We start from the raw sequence: 16,905 nt of genomic DNA, 5'->3' as shown, positions 1-16,905 counted from the left end.
ACCTACAAAACTGCATGTCTTTGGCATGCGGGAGGAAACCCACGCGGTGACAGGGAGAACATGCAAACTCCGTACAGACAGCACCCATAGTCAGGATCAAACCTGGGTCTCTGGTGCTGGAAGGCAGCAACTCTCCCACTGCTCCACTGGCATTTATGTTTCTAGGAATTAACTAATCATCATTATTCTTGACGAATATCCACAATATTTTTTTTTAGTTACATTTAGAGATACAGCGCGGAAACAAGCCCTTTCAGCCCACGCCGACCAGCGATCCCCGCACATTAACACTATCCTATACCCACCAGGGACAATTCTTTTTTACATTTACCAAGCCAATTAACCTATAAGCCTGTACGTCTTTGGAGTGTGGGAGGAAACCAAATTTTGCGTAGAAAACCCACGCAGGTCACAGGGAGAACGTACAAACTCCGTACAGACAGTACCCGTAGTCAGGATCGAACCGGGTCTCCAGTGCTGCATTCTCTGTAAGGCAGCAACTCTCACGCAGCGCCACCGCTATAAATATGGATATTCATAGACAGTGAAGGGAAAGAATGTTTGTGATGATGAATTAACAATCTGAATTTTAGTGTCCAAAATAGGAAAATATGGTGTAGAAGGTATATGATAATGCTTGCTTTCAGAGGTCAGGGCATTGAGTACAAGAATCAGGAAGGCAGCTCTAGAGGGGTTTGGTTGGGCTGCATTTGGAGTATTACGTGCAGTTCTAATCGCCACTTTACAGGAAGGATGTGGAGACTTGGCAAACAATGCAGAGGTGTTTGACCAGAACGATACCTAAATTAGGGGGTACAGGGAGAGATTGGACACAACATAGATTGTTTTCTCTGGAATGTTGAATGATGTAGGGAGACCTGATAGAAATATATAAAATTATGAAAGATAGACAGGATAGGTGATCAGAACGTTTTTAAGAGAATTTTGGATAGGCATATTTTACTTTACACTATTTACCGAATAGTAAAAGGCCTGGATAGAGTGGATGTGGAGAGGTTTTTTCCACTAGGGTGAGAGGCTAGGACAAGAGGGCACAGCCTCAGATTAAAAACTACAGTTTCTTTTGAAAGGAGATGAGGAGAATAGACATAGGTGCAGGAGTAGGCCATTCGGTCTTCGGGTCAGGCAGCACCGCCATTCAATGTGAATGGCTGATCATCCCCAGATCAGACCCTTCTTCCGCCCTTCTCCCCTGATCCCCTGACTCTGCTATCAGGAACAAGCCCTTTCTTTAGTAATTTGGTGGCAAATCTGTGAAATTCAATGCCACGGGCATCTGTGGAGGCCAAGTCATCGGATATTTTTACGGCAGAGATTGACATATTCTTGTCAATTCTTGTCAACCAGACTTAAGAACAGTTTTAATCATCATGCCATCACTATTCTGAACTCATAAACACATCATATATGTTGATTATTTTATTTATTATTGTCTTTTACCTACCAATGTCACTTTTATCTTATTTTTTTTAACCTTAATGTTATCCTTGTAATGTCATTGCTGAGGTGACCCGTTGTCTTGTCAAACACATTCCATTGTACCCTCGACCCTGTGTTAACCTACATATGACAAATAAAACTGAACTGGATTAGTAAGGGTGTGAAGAGTTATGGGGAGAAGGCAAGAGAATGGGGTTAAGAGGGAAAGATAGATCATCCATTATTGAATGACAGATGGGCCGAATGGCCTAATTCTGCTCCAATGACTTACGAACACATGGATATGCAGAGAATGGAGGGAAATGGATTATGTCGGACAAGAGAAGGTCTTGGGACCATGTTCAGCACAGATGTAGGTGAAAAGCCTGTTCTTGTGTTATACTGCTCTATGTTCAATGTAACTGTAGCCAGCTGAGAGAGCACTTATACCTACGTGTCAATTTCAGACTTCACAACATATTATGGCCTCTGGTTTCTGATGGATGTATACAAACACATAAAGCTTTTCTATACAGAACTGCAAATCTGTGATACTTGTTGCAAATTGAGTAAATTTATATATAATAGGAGTGTTACATCAAGCAATTCACATAATGATGCAGTGTTTGCAGCCATTACATCTACACTTTCTGTTAGTATTTATATTAGAAATTGATAATTAAAGTTTCAGTATGGCAGCCTCCAATAATGGCACTAGACGTGGATGAAGTGTACAGCAATCAGAATGAACAGCTCATAATGGCGAGAGTCTAAACCAGGAAATGTAACTCGGAAGATATAATAATAATTATAGAATCATGCTTTAATGTCAAGAGAAAGGAAGGAAGATTGGATTGAGAGAGATAGGGCTTGATTAAAATATTACATTTAAAAACATTTACAAATAATTAATAAGGCATCATTCATTTATATCCAGGGGTATCAGGGGTTAAGGGGAGAAGGCAGGACAATGAGGTTGAGAGGGAAAGATAGCCATGATTGTATGGCGGAATAGACCTGATGGGCTGAATGGCCTAATTCTGATCCGAGAACTTATGAATTCACTTGCATGCACTAACGTCACAAACAGAAGAAATCTCAATGGAGACACAAGGAGCTGTAGATGCTGGAATCTTGAGCAAAACACAAAGCACTGAAGGAACTCAGCGGGTATCTGTGGAGGGAATGGACAGCCGACGTTTTGTGTCCAAACCCTTCTTCAAGTTCATTTCGAAATCAATAGAATATTTCTATAAAGTGGCAGCGTACAAAAATGCATCATCCCGTTCACGTATAAAGGTTATTAAAAAGTTATTTAAGGGCTTGGACACACTAGTGGCAGGAAACATGTTCCCGATGTTGGGGGAGTCCAGAATCAGGGGCCACAGTTTAAGAATAAAGAGTAAGCCATTTAGAACGGAGACGAGGAAACACTTTTTCTCACATAGAGTGGTGAGTCTGTGGAATTCTCTGCCCCAGGGCGGTGGAGGCAGGTTCTCTGGATGCTTTCAAGAGAGAGCTAGATAGGGCTCTTAAAAATAGCAAAGTCAGGGGATATGGGGAGAAGGCAGGAACGGGGTACTGATTGTGGATGATCAGCCATGATCACATTGAATGGCTCGAAGGGCCAAATGGCCCACTCCTGCACCTATTGTCTATAATATTAAAAATCTCAAATAAGCTAAGCACTCTAATTTCAGATGAAAGATACAAGATGGGAACAATGGATAAGAACAGAAGGCAGAGGAGAAAGGGCTTTTGTTTTGAATGGACAAACATATTTTCCTAATGTAAACATAAGACAACAATGACTATATCATCGACAAGATAAAGAAACTTATCAACGTACCTATTTGGTTTCTGACTGACTTTCCCTTCTCCACTTCTTCGGCGACTTTAACCTTGGAGAAAGTCACCATCGAGGCATTGTCCTTCTCCACATCTTCATGTTCATCCTCCTCATCATCATCATCATCGCTGTCACTGTCTCCCAAGTCATCCATGCCTTTAGCAAATTTCTCATAGTCTTTGATCACTTCAAAGTTAAAACTGCTTCCATTCATTTCTTCACACACAGGTTGTTTGTCATTCACTTCCTCGCCATCTTCGTTCTCGATGCCTTCCTCATTCTCTGTCATGTCTTCATCAGACATAAGAATGAACACAAAATGTTAAACGTTTAAAACCGCCATAAGATTTCATGCACCCCCCCCCGCTTACTTAACAAATGTTTTATGTGTCGGAAACATCTTTAATATGCATATTGAAAGGGTATATAAAATAAATCTAACTTTCCATTTAAGAGTTTATGCCACGTAACCTAATGGGAATTGTCTTCAGCTTCAAGGATTCGCTAAACCTGGAGCAGAGGCGAGACCACTGCTCTACAAAACCTTAAGCTGGCAGCCGTCATACAATTTAATTCTTCATCAGCCATGCACACTGAAACCATAAGATTAATCAGACGACTCAATTTGTTGGGAACCCTGCTGCCAGCGTGAATTGGTACACGGCAAATGCTAATTTTCCACACATTCAAGGCTTGCGTGAAAAAATTCATAGCCATTGACACCACTTGTTTAAAGCATATACTGACAAATATTGTGACTTGTCCAATACTCCAGGAGGAATTCAACTGGCTGCACTACTTTGATTTTTCTTTTTGCAATTCCAAATTTTATTTTTTTACTTTAGTTTAGAGATACAGCATGGAAACAGGCCCTTCGGCACAACGCGTCTGCACCGACCAACAATATCCTTCCACACACAACTTTACCAAGCCAATTAGCCTACAACCTGCATGTCTAAGGAGTGTGGGAGGAAACCGGAGCACCCGGAGAAAACCCACACAGGTCACGGGGAGAACGTACCAACTCCATACAGACAGCACCCGTAGTCAGGATCGAACCCGGGGTTCTGGCACTAAGGCAGCAACTCTACTGAGACCCTTCTTCAGATATCATAGCATAATTTCATTTAATGAGGACCATGAAAAATTATTATTATTAGCTTAAAAATGCTTTAAAGGCACGTGGAAAATGTAGATGAAGCTGGATTTTGTGCGTCAGGTTTTCTGAAGAAAAAGGGTCTCGACCCGAAACGTCACCCATTCCTTGCTTCCAGAGATGCTGCCTGACCCGCTGTGTTACTCCAGCATTTTGTGTCTATCTTAGGTGTAAACCAGCATCTGCAGTTCCTTCCTACACTCCTTAACAAAAATATTAATTGTTGCAGAATGCAAATGCGGCCCATTAATTTACAATCCACATTTTAAAATCCGAATTACTGCAGCCGAAAACAGAAACCACAACGTGAAAACATTACTGTATTTCTAGGGTAGGCACAAAATGCTGAAGTAACCCTTCTTCAGTCTGAGGGGTTGCGACCCAAAACGTCGCTAATTCCTTCACTCCATGGTTGCTGCCTCACCCGCTGACTTTCTCCAGCATTTTGTATCTGGCGTCGATTTACCAGCATCTGCAGTTCTTTCTAAAAACATTACTGTATTTCTAACTGAATCCCATTTGACCTAAACTATTTTTGCCGTTTGCTTTTTCAAGTTAGAAAATGGAGTGAGTAACAGCAATAAATCAATTATTTTTCCATCAGCATTTGATAATAAAAAACATAAAGTGGATATTCTTACTGGAATTGCATATAACTATGACAACATTGAGTATAGAACAATGCAGCAGGCTATCATGACCATGGCATACACGATGCCACGATAAGCTAATCTCCTCTGACTGTATGTGATCAATATACCTCCGGTCACTGCATATCACACACACCATAAAACGATAAAGGCTTTAAGGTGTGAAAAATTAGTATTATTAGCTTAAAAATGCTTTAAAAGCGCATGTTGGCTCCACCACCACCACCCCTGGCAGTGTGTTCCAGGCACTGGCAATCTATGTAAAAAAAATAAAAATAAAAAACTTGCCTCGCATAACTCTTTAAACTTTGCCACTCTCATCTTAAAACAATGCCCTCTCATCTTTAACATTTCTACACTGGGAATAAAAGGTTCTGCCTGCCTACCTTATCAATGCCTCTCATAGTTTGTATACTTCCATCTAGTCTCCCCCTCAACCTCAGGCGTTCCAGACAAAACAATCCAAGTCTGTTCAACCTCTCCTTGTAGCTAATGCACTCTAATCCAGGCAGTATTCTGGTCAACCTCTACTGCACCCTCACCAAAGCCTCCATATCCTTCCTGTAATGGGGTGACCAGAACTGCACACAATGCTTTAAATGCGACCTAACCCAAGACTTATAAATCCACAACATAGCTTCCTGACTCTTGTACTCAATGCTCCTTTTCTGGTGCATATTGACCTGTGGCATGTCCCTAACAATTCTCACCAACTTCTACAAATGTGCCGTAGAAAGCATTTTATCGGGATGCATCACAGCACGGTTTGGGAACAGCTCCGTCCAGGACCGCATGAAATTGCAGAGAATTGTGGACGCAGCCCAGACCATCACACAAACCAACCTCCCTTCCATTGACTCTATTTACACGTCATGCTGCCTCGGCAAGGCCAGCAGCATCATCAAGGACCAGTCGCATCATGACCATCCCTCTTCACCCCTCGCCCATCGGGCAAAAGGTACAGAAGTGTGTAAATGCACACCTCCAGATTTAGGGTCAGTTTCTTCCCAGCTGTTAGCAGGCAACTGAACCATCCTTCCAACAACTAGAGAGCAGTCCTGAACTACTATCTACTTCATTGGAGACTCTCGGATTATCTTTGATTGGACTTTATCTTGCTCTAAACATTATTCCCTTTATCCTGTATCTGTACACTGTGGATGGTACGATTGTAATCATGTATTGTCTTTCTGCTCACTGTACCTCGGTCCACGTGACAATAAACTAAACATACCCTGAAGGTGCACCTTGTTAATCTTGTATTTCAGGTTCTGATATAGTTTCTATAATAAATGTAACTAACACCTTTTTTTAACGTTTGTAGCTTTCATCCATGACTGTGTAACCTATTAACCTTATCCTGATGTTTATACTCAATGCCCCGACCAGTTATGGCAAGCGGACCATATGCCACCTTCACCACTCAATCTATTTGTGTTGCCACTTTCAGGGAGTTATGGGCTTGGACCCCAAGATCATCATCATCGTTGACAACATCAACGACGCAGTGGCGCTGGTTTCCAGCGGGAACGGTGACAGACGCAGCACACGTCCGCCGCTGGAAGTACAGGATTTTGGTGTGTGTGTGTGTGTGTGTGTGTGTGTGTGTGTGTGTGTGTGTGTGTGTGTGTGTGTGTGTGTGTGTGTGTGTGTGTGTGTGTGTGTGTGTGTGTGTGTGTGTGTGTGTGTGGTTTATCATCGTTCCTTACAATGCCGTGTACGACAGCGATCGCAACTTCTACTGAAGTGTGGACGGCCGTTGGCTCGCTAGGAGCTCATCCGCCCTTTGACAGGTCTTGTTTTTGGTCCTGCTGGGGGTCCACAGCCCCCTCCTCACCTGGCAAACCAGGTGGGGGAGACGGTTTAGTCGCCGACTATCTGACCATGGAGCAGGTAGCGTGGGATTACATGGTACCGTGGCGGGGGGGAACTCCTCCCCCACCTGACCCCAAGATCCCTCTGTGCATCCATGCCGTTACAGCTCTTGCCATCGACTGTACAATTGAAAAAAAAGGGAAACATCTACCTGAGTCGTCAGACAAGGAATCCTCACTGGCCTCTTCTTGCATTGCCTTTCGAGAGGTCGCCTTCCCAGCGTACCTCCCATCTGTGTCACACAGTAAAGCTGACGCTTGTTTCCGCAGTTTACTGTCAAATGCCAGGCTGTTGTCTCCCTCGTCGAACCTGTCGATAACTTTAGCAATGGTCGCTGAGAAAGAAAGAGAAAACTTCAGTCCAAGAAAGCGTTTAGTTTTAATTTTAACATAATAGCTGCCATCAATTCGCCACAGTGCAACAATATTCAATTTTTAAACAGAATTTAGCTGTGTTTATTACCTCCCTGTTGAACTTGACACTTTGAGAGGAGGTGGGTTGCTTCCTATCTGTAGTCCATTCTCCATCAATACCTTGCAATAGGACTATTGGGGTCAGCCCAGTGGCGCAGTAGCAGAGTTGCTGCCTTACACACAGCGCCAGAAACCCGGGTTCGATCCTCGCTACGGGTGCCGTCTGTACAGAGTTTGTACGTTCTCCCCGTGACCTGCGCAGGTTTTCTACAGGATCTCCTGTTTCCTCCCACACTCCAAAGACATACGGGTTTGTAAGTTCATTGGTTAGGTATAATTGTAAATTGTCCCTCGTGTGTGTAGGATAGTGTGACTGTGCTGGGATCGCTGGATGGCGCGGGCTTGGTGGGCCGAAGGGCCTGTTTCTCTAAATTTAACTAAAAGACTGACAAGCAAAAGTAAAACATTGTAGACTGAATTGGCCAGTGTCAAAGACCCAGAGCACTGTGGCCACACTCTCATTTCACTCCTACCGTCGGGAAGAAGGCACAGGAGTCTGAAAACCACAGCCACCACGTTCAAGAACAGCTTCATTCCAACAACCATCAGGACAGTCTCAAAACTAATCTCAATTATCGCAACGTTTAAGAAACAATTACACAGGTACATGGAAAGATAGGGCTTTTAAAGATAGCGGAATCAGGGGATATGGGGAGAAGGCAGGAACGGGGTACTGATGATCAGCCATGATCACATTGAATGGCGGTGCTGGCTCAAAGGGCTGAATGGCCTGCTCCTGCACCTATTGATAGGACAAGTGGGACTAGTGTAGTTGGGACATTTCGGCTGGTGTGGGCAAGTTGGGCTAAAGTACCTGATTCCACGCTGTATGACTCTAAAGCACTTTAGGCATTTATGCATTGGTTTGGGTTTATTAATTTATTGATATTTTATTTTCTATAAACTATCCATGTGTATTGTGTTTATAGGCCTGTTATGCCGCTGCTCGTAAGAATTTCATTGTTCCATTTGTCGATACATATAACAATCAAACACTCTTGGCTAAACTGTGTGTCACTCTCTCCACATGCGGCCCACCTGCTAAGTGCTTCCTGCAATTTTTGGTCCTATTTACACTGGGCAGGAATGGAGACACAAGGAACTGCGGATGCTGGAATCTTGAACAAAGCAAAGGAACTTGTTTCAGCGGGCCATGTAGCAACAGTGTGACCCAAAAACTCCAAAAGGCAGACAACTCGGATCTTTTGACAACTCTCTTCAGTACTTTTTCTACACTGCTAAGAGAATTTTGTGGAATTCTCGATGCCGCTTGTGGCCTATCCTCAAATGGGAATGTACTCTTGTCCGAGCATGGTCTGGCTGACTGCAACAAATTCAATGGGTTCAAGCTACGTGGTGGTGGCCATGATGTCGCTGATATAAAATATCTTTAATCGGACTTTACTGGACTTTATCTTGCACTAAACGTTATTCCCTTTCATCATGTATCCATCCACACACTGCGAATGGCTCGATAGCAATTATGTATATTCCTTCCGATGAGTGGTTAGCACGCAACGAAAAAGCTTCTCACTGTACCTCGGTGCACGTGACAATAAACTAAATTAAACTGATGTAGCAAGGCCTCAACGCTGCCCAATTCTAAAGGTACAAATCAAAAGCCGCAGAAACGGACATTTCACACGGAAACATTTGCCAGAACTGTGTTTCAGAAATAGGGCTCAAATAAATTTAAATGACACAAATAAGCAAGCAGTGCCTGCAAGGCTTCTTAAAATATGTAATCTTAATAATAAAAATGTTTTCCTCTGTAATTTCTCAACAGTAAATGCTTACCTGTCAAATTCGGGAATCACAAGCCTATTAAATGCCATCATGTATGAAAGCAAACTAGCATGACTATGATGAATTATTGCACCTCCTATAATCATTGGTGGGTATACATGAGGTAGCCAGCACAACATCATACACGGATGTGATGACAGAACTGCATCAAACCAATGGAAGTACAAATAACAATCCACTTTTGAATTCTGCAACAGTACTGTCTGATGTATTTTACTTTCGGTTCGTTTAGGAAGGCTGCAGCAGTAAATCTCCCCCCCCCCATCGAGCACCCGTTCATACTGGTTCCATTTTATCCCACTCCCTACGATGTATGTGCATTTACAGAGGCCAACTAACCAACAAGCCCGCACGCCTTTGGGACCTAGGAGGAAACCCGAGCACCCGGAGGAAACCCACATGGTCATGGGGAGAACGTGCAACCTCCACATCGACAGTACCCGAGGTTAGAATCGAACCTGGGTCACTGCCACTGTAAGGCAACAACTTTATCAGCTGCATCATTGTGCCGTTCTAAGTAGAGATTTGAAGTATTTAGACCAAATAACACGGTCGGCAAAATGGCGCTGTTAGAGCTGCTGCCTTACAACGCCAGAGACACGGGTTCGATCCTGACTACGGGTGCTGTCTGCAAGGAGTTTGTACATTCTCCCCATGACCGCGCGGGTTTTCTCCAGGTGCTCTGGTTTCCCTCAACACTCCAACAATGTACAGGTTTGTAGGTTAATTGGCTTCAGTAAAAATTGTAAATTGTCCCTGGCGCTAGTGTATGAGGATCGCTGGTCGGTGTGGACTCGGTGGGCTGAAGGGCCTGTTTCCACACAGTATCTGTAAACACTAATCACTTAAAGAACGTTGGAATATATCGAAATCAAGACATTACAGGATTTAGGTGACTTGGAGCTGACTGTTTTACTAAATTACCACCTGATTTTGACAAACTGTATAGGCTGTTCTTGCATCAAAGTAATCTTTTTGCTAAAAATCCCAAAATCTCTCTAATTTTATGAATCCTCAAATTAATTTCTTCCTATTTTTATTTTTAGGGTTAACAACAAAAGATGACGATTTCTAACAGCTCAAACGAACCTGAAAGAAAAGCTACGAACACAAAGGGCAAAAGTTGTCTTTCGCCATTTTTTTGGAAGACTATTATGTACTATCCCTCATGACGTTAAATGAAGCATTGACCAAAAATATGGGGCACTAAATGCAACGAGGCAAACGGCAACTTGTTTGACTGCGCGATCACCAATGAGCGACCATTCGAGGTGCAGAAACACTGGGGAAACTCAACCTAAAGCCGTTTAATATTAAAAGTGCAAGGAAGTGACATACAGCGCAGGTGAATAATGGGTTCCGATTAGGTTTAATTTAATATTCAAAACCTTGCAATCAAATATTCTGTTTATGGAAGAATAAAAATTCCATTTATCACATTTTGTCAGCATCATTGTTAACACAAAGGGCACTTTAGTGCCTCCCATCTCCTTATTGAAAGTGCCTTCCAAATCTCTCCAGAGAATTTGGACCGCCATCATGAAAATCACATTAGTAGAAATTACAGTTAGGAATTATGGCTTGGCACAGCACCAGCTGTCCTGTATTTTCATTATATATTGAAGCTAGTTTAATTCTTTTAGCTCTGTGATCCGCTGGTACTATAAATATTCTAAAATATACAACCAAAAATATATGGCTTTAATGCCAAGTAGAAATAGAGCTCCCACCATTAACTCTTCTCCGATTTAATTTGGAAATAACTTTGATTAACTTAATACAAGAGAGTGCCAGTGAATCAGGAGAACTCGGGGTAAAACACAAGAACTCCGTGAAGTCTAATTCTATTCTACCAAGAAAAAAAATAAATTGTGACTAACTTTCTAATGAATTATCGAGGGAGTGTATCATTGTGGGAGGTGACATTGTTCAGTTGGGATATTAAGCCAAGTATGCCTTGTCAGCTAGGCTCAGAAAATAAAAATCACACTACTGGAAGAACATCCTAGAAGCGCTTTCTGCACGGAGCCAAAAGCCGTTTAGTTTAGAGATACAGCACGAAAACAGGCCCTACGGCCCAGAGTCCGCAGCGACCAGCGGTCCCTGCACATTAACACTGTCCTACACACACAAGGGACAATTTACATTTATACCCAGCCAATTAACCTACAAACCTGTAATTCTTTCAAGTGTGGGAGGAAACCGAAGCTTCCCGGAGGAAACCCAAGCAGGTCACGGGGAGACCGTACAAACTACATAAAGACAGCACCCATAGTCGGGATTGAACCCAGGTCTTTGGCACCACAAGGCAGCAACTCTATAACTACGACACTGGGCTGCCATTTAATTGAAGACGCAAGAGACTGCTGGTGCTGGAATCTGGAGCTACTTGAACTGCTGATTTCCTCTAATATATTGTTTACTGCCCCAGTGTAGCTTAATGCAATTCTTTATAAGATAACAAAACGCATTACAACACAGAGGTGGGGCGGGAGGTGACGAGGAGGGGTGGGCGGGGGATAGAGTTAAGCAGTTACTTAAAATTGGAGAATTCAATGTTCAAACCAGAGGATTATAAGGTACGCGAGATGTTAATTCTCTTTCATTCTATACATTGTCAAAGGTTACAGTGAAATGGTAGGAGAATGGGGTTGAGAGGGAATGATAGATCAGCTATGACTGAATAGCAGAATAGACTGAAGGGTCTCAAAACGAAATGTCACCTATTCCTTCTCTCCATAGATGCTGTCTCCGCTGAGTTCCTTTAGCATTCTTTTCTACCTTCAATTTTTCCAGCATCTGCAGTTCTTTCTTAAACATTTTGTCTACTCCACTGCGAAATCTCCTCATGGTATGTCCACTTTGAAGAAATTATCCTCCTCTCTCCGAAGACAGTTTAAGCAGTCTGAAGAAGGGTCTCGAACCAAAACGTCACCTATTCCTTCTCTCCATAGCTCCTGCCTCACCAGCTGCGATCCTCCAGCATTTTTGTCTACCAGCAGAATAGACTCGATGGCCCGAATGAACTTATGACTTAAAGGCTGTTGGACATGTTCAGTATTGTTGGCATTTTATATTTACTACAAATGTTGAAGCATCTTGAATGGGAAGATACAGGGGAACGATGATGGCTGCATTTATGTTGCTTGAATTGATTGAAAGATAGATTTTGAGAACAGACCCTTCGGCCCACCGCCTATCAATTAGGCGTTCATACTATTTCTATGTTATCCCCATAGGTGACTCATGCCCTACGAATTATATATTATAACTAAGATATTCTAATCCACTCCCTACACACTAAGGACAATTTACAGAGGCTGATTAACCTAAAATCCGCATGTCTTTGGGATGTGGGTGGAAAACCCCCGCGGTCCCAGGGAGAACGTGAAAACTCCACACAGACAGCAGCCGAGGTCAGGTTCAAACCCAGGTCTCTGGCGTGTGAGGCAGCAGCTCTACCAGCTGTGCAGCTCTGGATGCTCTCTTTTGAAAAGGAAAATAGGGAGGACAAGGAATGACTCTTGGGGTCAAGCTCAAGTTGTGAGAGTACAGACTAGATTTTTAAATTATGAAGTAGGGCAGGGAGTAGTTTATTCCAGATCCTTGAGCAAGTGTCCTTTTTCCACAATAATAAACTCAGTGGAAGAGTGTACATTACATTGTTTCGGGCCGAAACCCTTCTACAGACCGCCCGAAACGTTGCCTATTTCCTTCGCTCTATAGATGCTGCTGCACCCGCTGAGTTTCTCCAGAACTTTTGTCTACCATACACAACTACGACAGGTAGGGCAAAGGAAAAAAAGCTGAGCTCAGAATATAGTTTGACAGCATTGTAGCCAGCTAAACAATGGAAAAGTCCAACCTCTGCAGAGAATGTAGGTTGGATGATCAGGACTACCCCTAGCACAAGGGAGGACCACTTAGTAAGCTGATAACAGAGGGGGGGGACAATTGTACCCGAATCTGGTGGTATGTCCTTTCACATCTCTACCCGATGGCAGAGCGGATAAGAGGGAAGGACCAGAGTGAAATTGGTCGTTGATTATGTTGGGCACATTCGCAAGTGGGCAGGCAGCATTGAGAGTCAATTGGAAGGGGGGGAAACACAAGGAACTGCAGATGCTAGAATCTGCACCATTTAAAACAACTTAAAAACATCTGCAGAGGAAAAACGGTGTATGGAGACACATTAGACTGCAGAGACTGGAATCTTGAGCAAAACACAAAATGCTGGAGGAAGTCAGCGTCTGTGGAGGGCATGGACAGGCGGAGGAGACAGGCTGTTACTGTTGGGTCGCATTACGGCTTGGTTTGGGAACAGCTCTACTCAAGACCACGATAAATTGCAGAGAGTTGTGGATGTATCTGTACACTGTACAGCTCGATTGTTATCATGTACAGTCTTTTCACTGACTGGATAGCAGGCAACAAAAAAAACTAAATTTAAACTAACTAGGCCCAGGCATCAGAAGAAGGGTCTCGACCAGAAACGTCACCTATTCCTTTTCTCCAGAGATGCTGCCTTATCCGCTGAGTTACTCCAGCACTTTGTCTATCTTCAGTGTAAACGGGGATCTGCCGTTCCTTCCTAAACTAACATTTACACACCCCGAAGCAGTATGAGCGAGCCACCCCACTACAGCGGGCTGACACAAACATCTCCCAGCTACAGAGTTTCAGACTAGTAATAATAAAAAGTTATTTGATTCAAATAACAAAAGCAAAACTCTGTACAGTAACAAGAACGTTTATGTGTCCACAACTTGCAGCAGGATTCAGAAATTATATGTAAATTCATAAGTCATTGCAAATTTGCAGATTACACAAAGCTGGGTGGCAGTGTGAACTGTGAGGAGGATGCTATAAGAATGCAGGGTGGCTTGGGCAGGTTGGGTGAGTGGGCAGATGCATGGCCGATGCAGTTTAATGTGTATAAATGTGAGGTTATCCACTTTGGTAGCAAAAACAGGAAGGAAGCTTATTATCTAAATGGTGTCAAGTTGGGAAAAGGGGAAGCACAACGGGATTTGGGGGTCCTTGTTCATCAATCAATGAAAGTAAGCATGCAGGTACAGCAGGCAGTGAAGAAAGCGAATGACATGTTAGCCTTCATAACAGCAGGAGTTGAGTAGAGGAGCAAAGAGGTCCTTCTGCAGTTGTACAGGGCCCTAGTGAGACCACACCTGGAATATTGTGTGCAGTTTTGGTCTCCAAATTTGAGGAAGGACATTTGTGCTATTGAGGGCATGCAGCGTAGGTTTACAAGGTTAATTCCCAGGATGGCGGGACTGTCATATGATGAGAGAATGGAGCGGCTCGGCTTGCATACTCTGGAATTTAGAAGGTTGAGAGGGGATCTTATTGAAACATATAAGATTATTAAGGGTTTGGACACGCTCGAAGCAGGAAACATGTTCCCGATGTTGGGAGAGTCCAGAACCAGGGGCCACAGTTTAAGAATAAGGGGTAAGCCATTTAGAACAGAGACAAGGAAACACTTTTTCACACAGGGAGTAGCGAGTCTGTGGAATTCTGTGCCTCAAAGGGTGGTGGAGACTGGTTCTCTGGATACTTTCAAGAGAAAGCTAGATAGGACTCTTGAAGATAGCGGAGTCAGGAGAAATGGGGAGAAGGCAGGAACGGGGTACTGATTGTGGATGATCAGCCGTGATCACATTGAATGGCAGTGCTGGCTTGAAGAGCCGAATGGCCTACCCCTGCACCTATTGTCCAATGGAGCAGAATTAGGCCATTCATCCCATCAAGACCACTCTGCCGTTCAATCAAGTCTTATCTATCTTTCCTTCTCAACCCCTTCTTCTCCCTTCTCCCCATAACCCCTGACACCCGCATTAATCGAGAATCTGCCAATCTCTGCCTTAAAAATACCCATCGACGGCCTCCATGGCCATCTGTGGTAATGAATTCCACAGATTAATTACCCTCCAACTAAAGAAATGTCTCCCTATCTATTTTCTAAAGGTATGGCTTTTATTCTGAGGCTGTGCCCTCTGGTCCTAGACTCACCCACTAGTGGAAACATCCTCTCCACATCAATTCTATCTATATATATATATATATATGTCTATATCTATATCTGTAAACAATATAATTGAAACATATGTAAACTCTGTAAACAATATAATACACGGGAAAAAAGTTAAGTGTGTGTGTGTACATCTGTCCGTGTCTGTATATATGTATGCATACATGCATATCTATGTGTATCTATATCTATTCATCTATGCATACATACACGGACAGATATACACACACACTTAACTTTTTTCCCCGTTTATTATATTGTTTACAGAGTGCTATGTTTACATATTCTGTTGTGCAGCTGCAAGTATTTAATAGCAATATCTGGAACAATAAATAAACACTGGTAGACACCAAATGCTGGAGTAACTCAGCGGGTGAGGCAGCATCTCTGGAGCGAAGGAATGGGAGACGTTTTGGGTCGAGACCTTTCTTTATGAATCTCTTTATTGTCATTGCATATGCTACAACGAAATTTAAAAGTCAACCCCACGGTGCGATTCACAAGAGCAATTTTAAATATATAAGAAAAGGTAAAAATATATACATATTTAAAAAAATTACAGATAAATAACAATAGCAGCTGAGGTAGAACCATTCAGTTGAATGTGAGTGTTATTTCTTATTTTGCATTGTTAAGTTCACGCATGGCTATGGGGTAGAAACTGTCTCTGAGTCTGTTTGTGCGGGTTTTGAAAGACCTGTACCGTCTGCCAGAGGGCAGCGGGTGGAACAGGTTGTGTCCAGGGTGGGAAAGGTCCTTCAGGGTTACACAAAAAAGCTGGAGAAACTCAGCGGGTGCAGCAGCGTCTATGGAGCGAAGGAAATAGGCAACGTTTCGGGCCAAGATCCTTTTGGAAATAGGCAACGTTTCGGGCCAAGATCCTTTTGGAAATAGGTAACGTTGCCTATTTCCTTCGCTCCATAGATGCTGCTGCACCCGCTGAGTTTCTCCAGCTTTTTTGTGTAACCTTCGAATCTCCAGCATCTGCAGTTCCCTCTTAAACAAGGTCCTTCAAGGTGTTGGCTGCCCTGCCAACTGTAAAGTTTAGACAATAAAACACTCTTGGCTTGACCCTTGGCGGGCTGCGGTGCGGTGGGGATGGGGTGGGATGGGATGGGCAGCCAACCTGGGGGATGACCAGTGTTTAAGAGGGAACTGCAGATGCTGGAGAATCGAAGGTTACACAGAAAAGCTGGAGAAACTCAGCGGGTGCAGCAGCATCTATGGAGCGAAGGAAATAGGCAACGTTTCGGGCCGAAACCCTTCTTCAGACGGGTGACCAGGCCGGGATGGGATGGGATGGGCAGCCAACCTGGGCCGGGATGGGCTCCAAGCGGCCGGGACCTGCCGTGGATGAGCGGACCGACTCTGGGCCCTGCAGCCGCCGCCGCCGGAGCCACCAGAGACCCAGGCTCCGGGCCCGAGACCAAGGCCGAGGCCCACACACACCGCTCCCTCCACACACACACACCCCCAGCGCGGCCCCCTCACCCCCCACATCCCCGCACCTTCATCCTCCTCGTCCTCCACGTGTGTAAACGCCGGCAGTGGGTTGAGCAACTCCTGCAGCTGCTGCGTGATGGACGCCGCCATCTTGCTGCCGCCCG

The 16,905-nt window shown here is 43.8% G+C and overlaps 1 protein-coding gene across 1 annotated transcript in view; it reads right to left on the bottom strand.

Annotated features, from left to right (window-relative positions):
* The window catches only part of aatf (apoptosis antagonizing transcription factor), a 114,836-nt gene extending 97,931 nt beyond the window's left edge, over nucleotides 1-16,905 (bottom strand). Inside the window, exons 1-3 of the mRNA XM_055658144.1 lie at nucleotides 16,807-16,905; nucleotides 7,126-7,304; nucleotides 3,290-3,590 (exon numbers count right to left, since the gene is read on the bottom strand). Of these exons, the coding sequence (XP_055514119.1) occupies nucleotides 3,290-3,590; nucleotides 7,126-7,304; nucleotides 16,807-16,891 (565 nt within the window). The 5' untranslated portion in view covers nucleotides 16,892-16,905. The remainder of the gene's footprint in view (nucleotides 1-3,289; nucleotides 3,591-7,125; nucleotides 7,305-16,806) is intronic.

This window comes from Leucoraja erinacea, chromosome 28, assembly GCF_028641065.1.
Source record: "Leucoraja erinacea ecotype New England chromosome 28, Leri_hhj_1, whole genome shotgun sequence".
Taxonomy (NCBI): domain Eukaryota; kingdom Metazoa; phylum Chordata; class Chondrichthyes; order Rajiformes; family Rajidae; genus Leucoraja; species Leucoraja erinaceus.
This window is presented reverse-complemented; position numbering and strand designations above follow the sequence as displayed.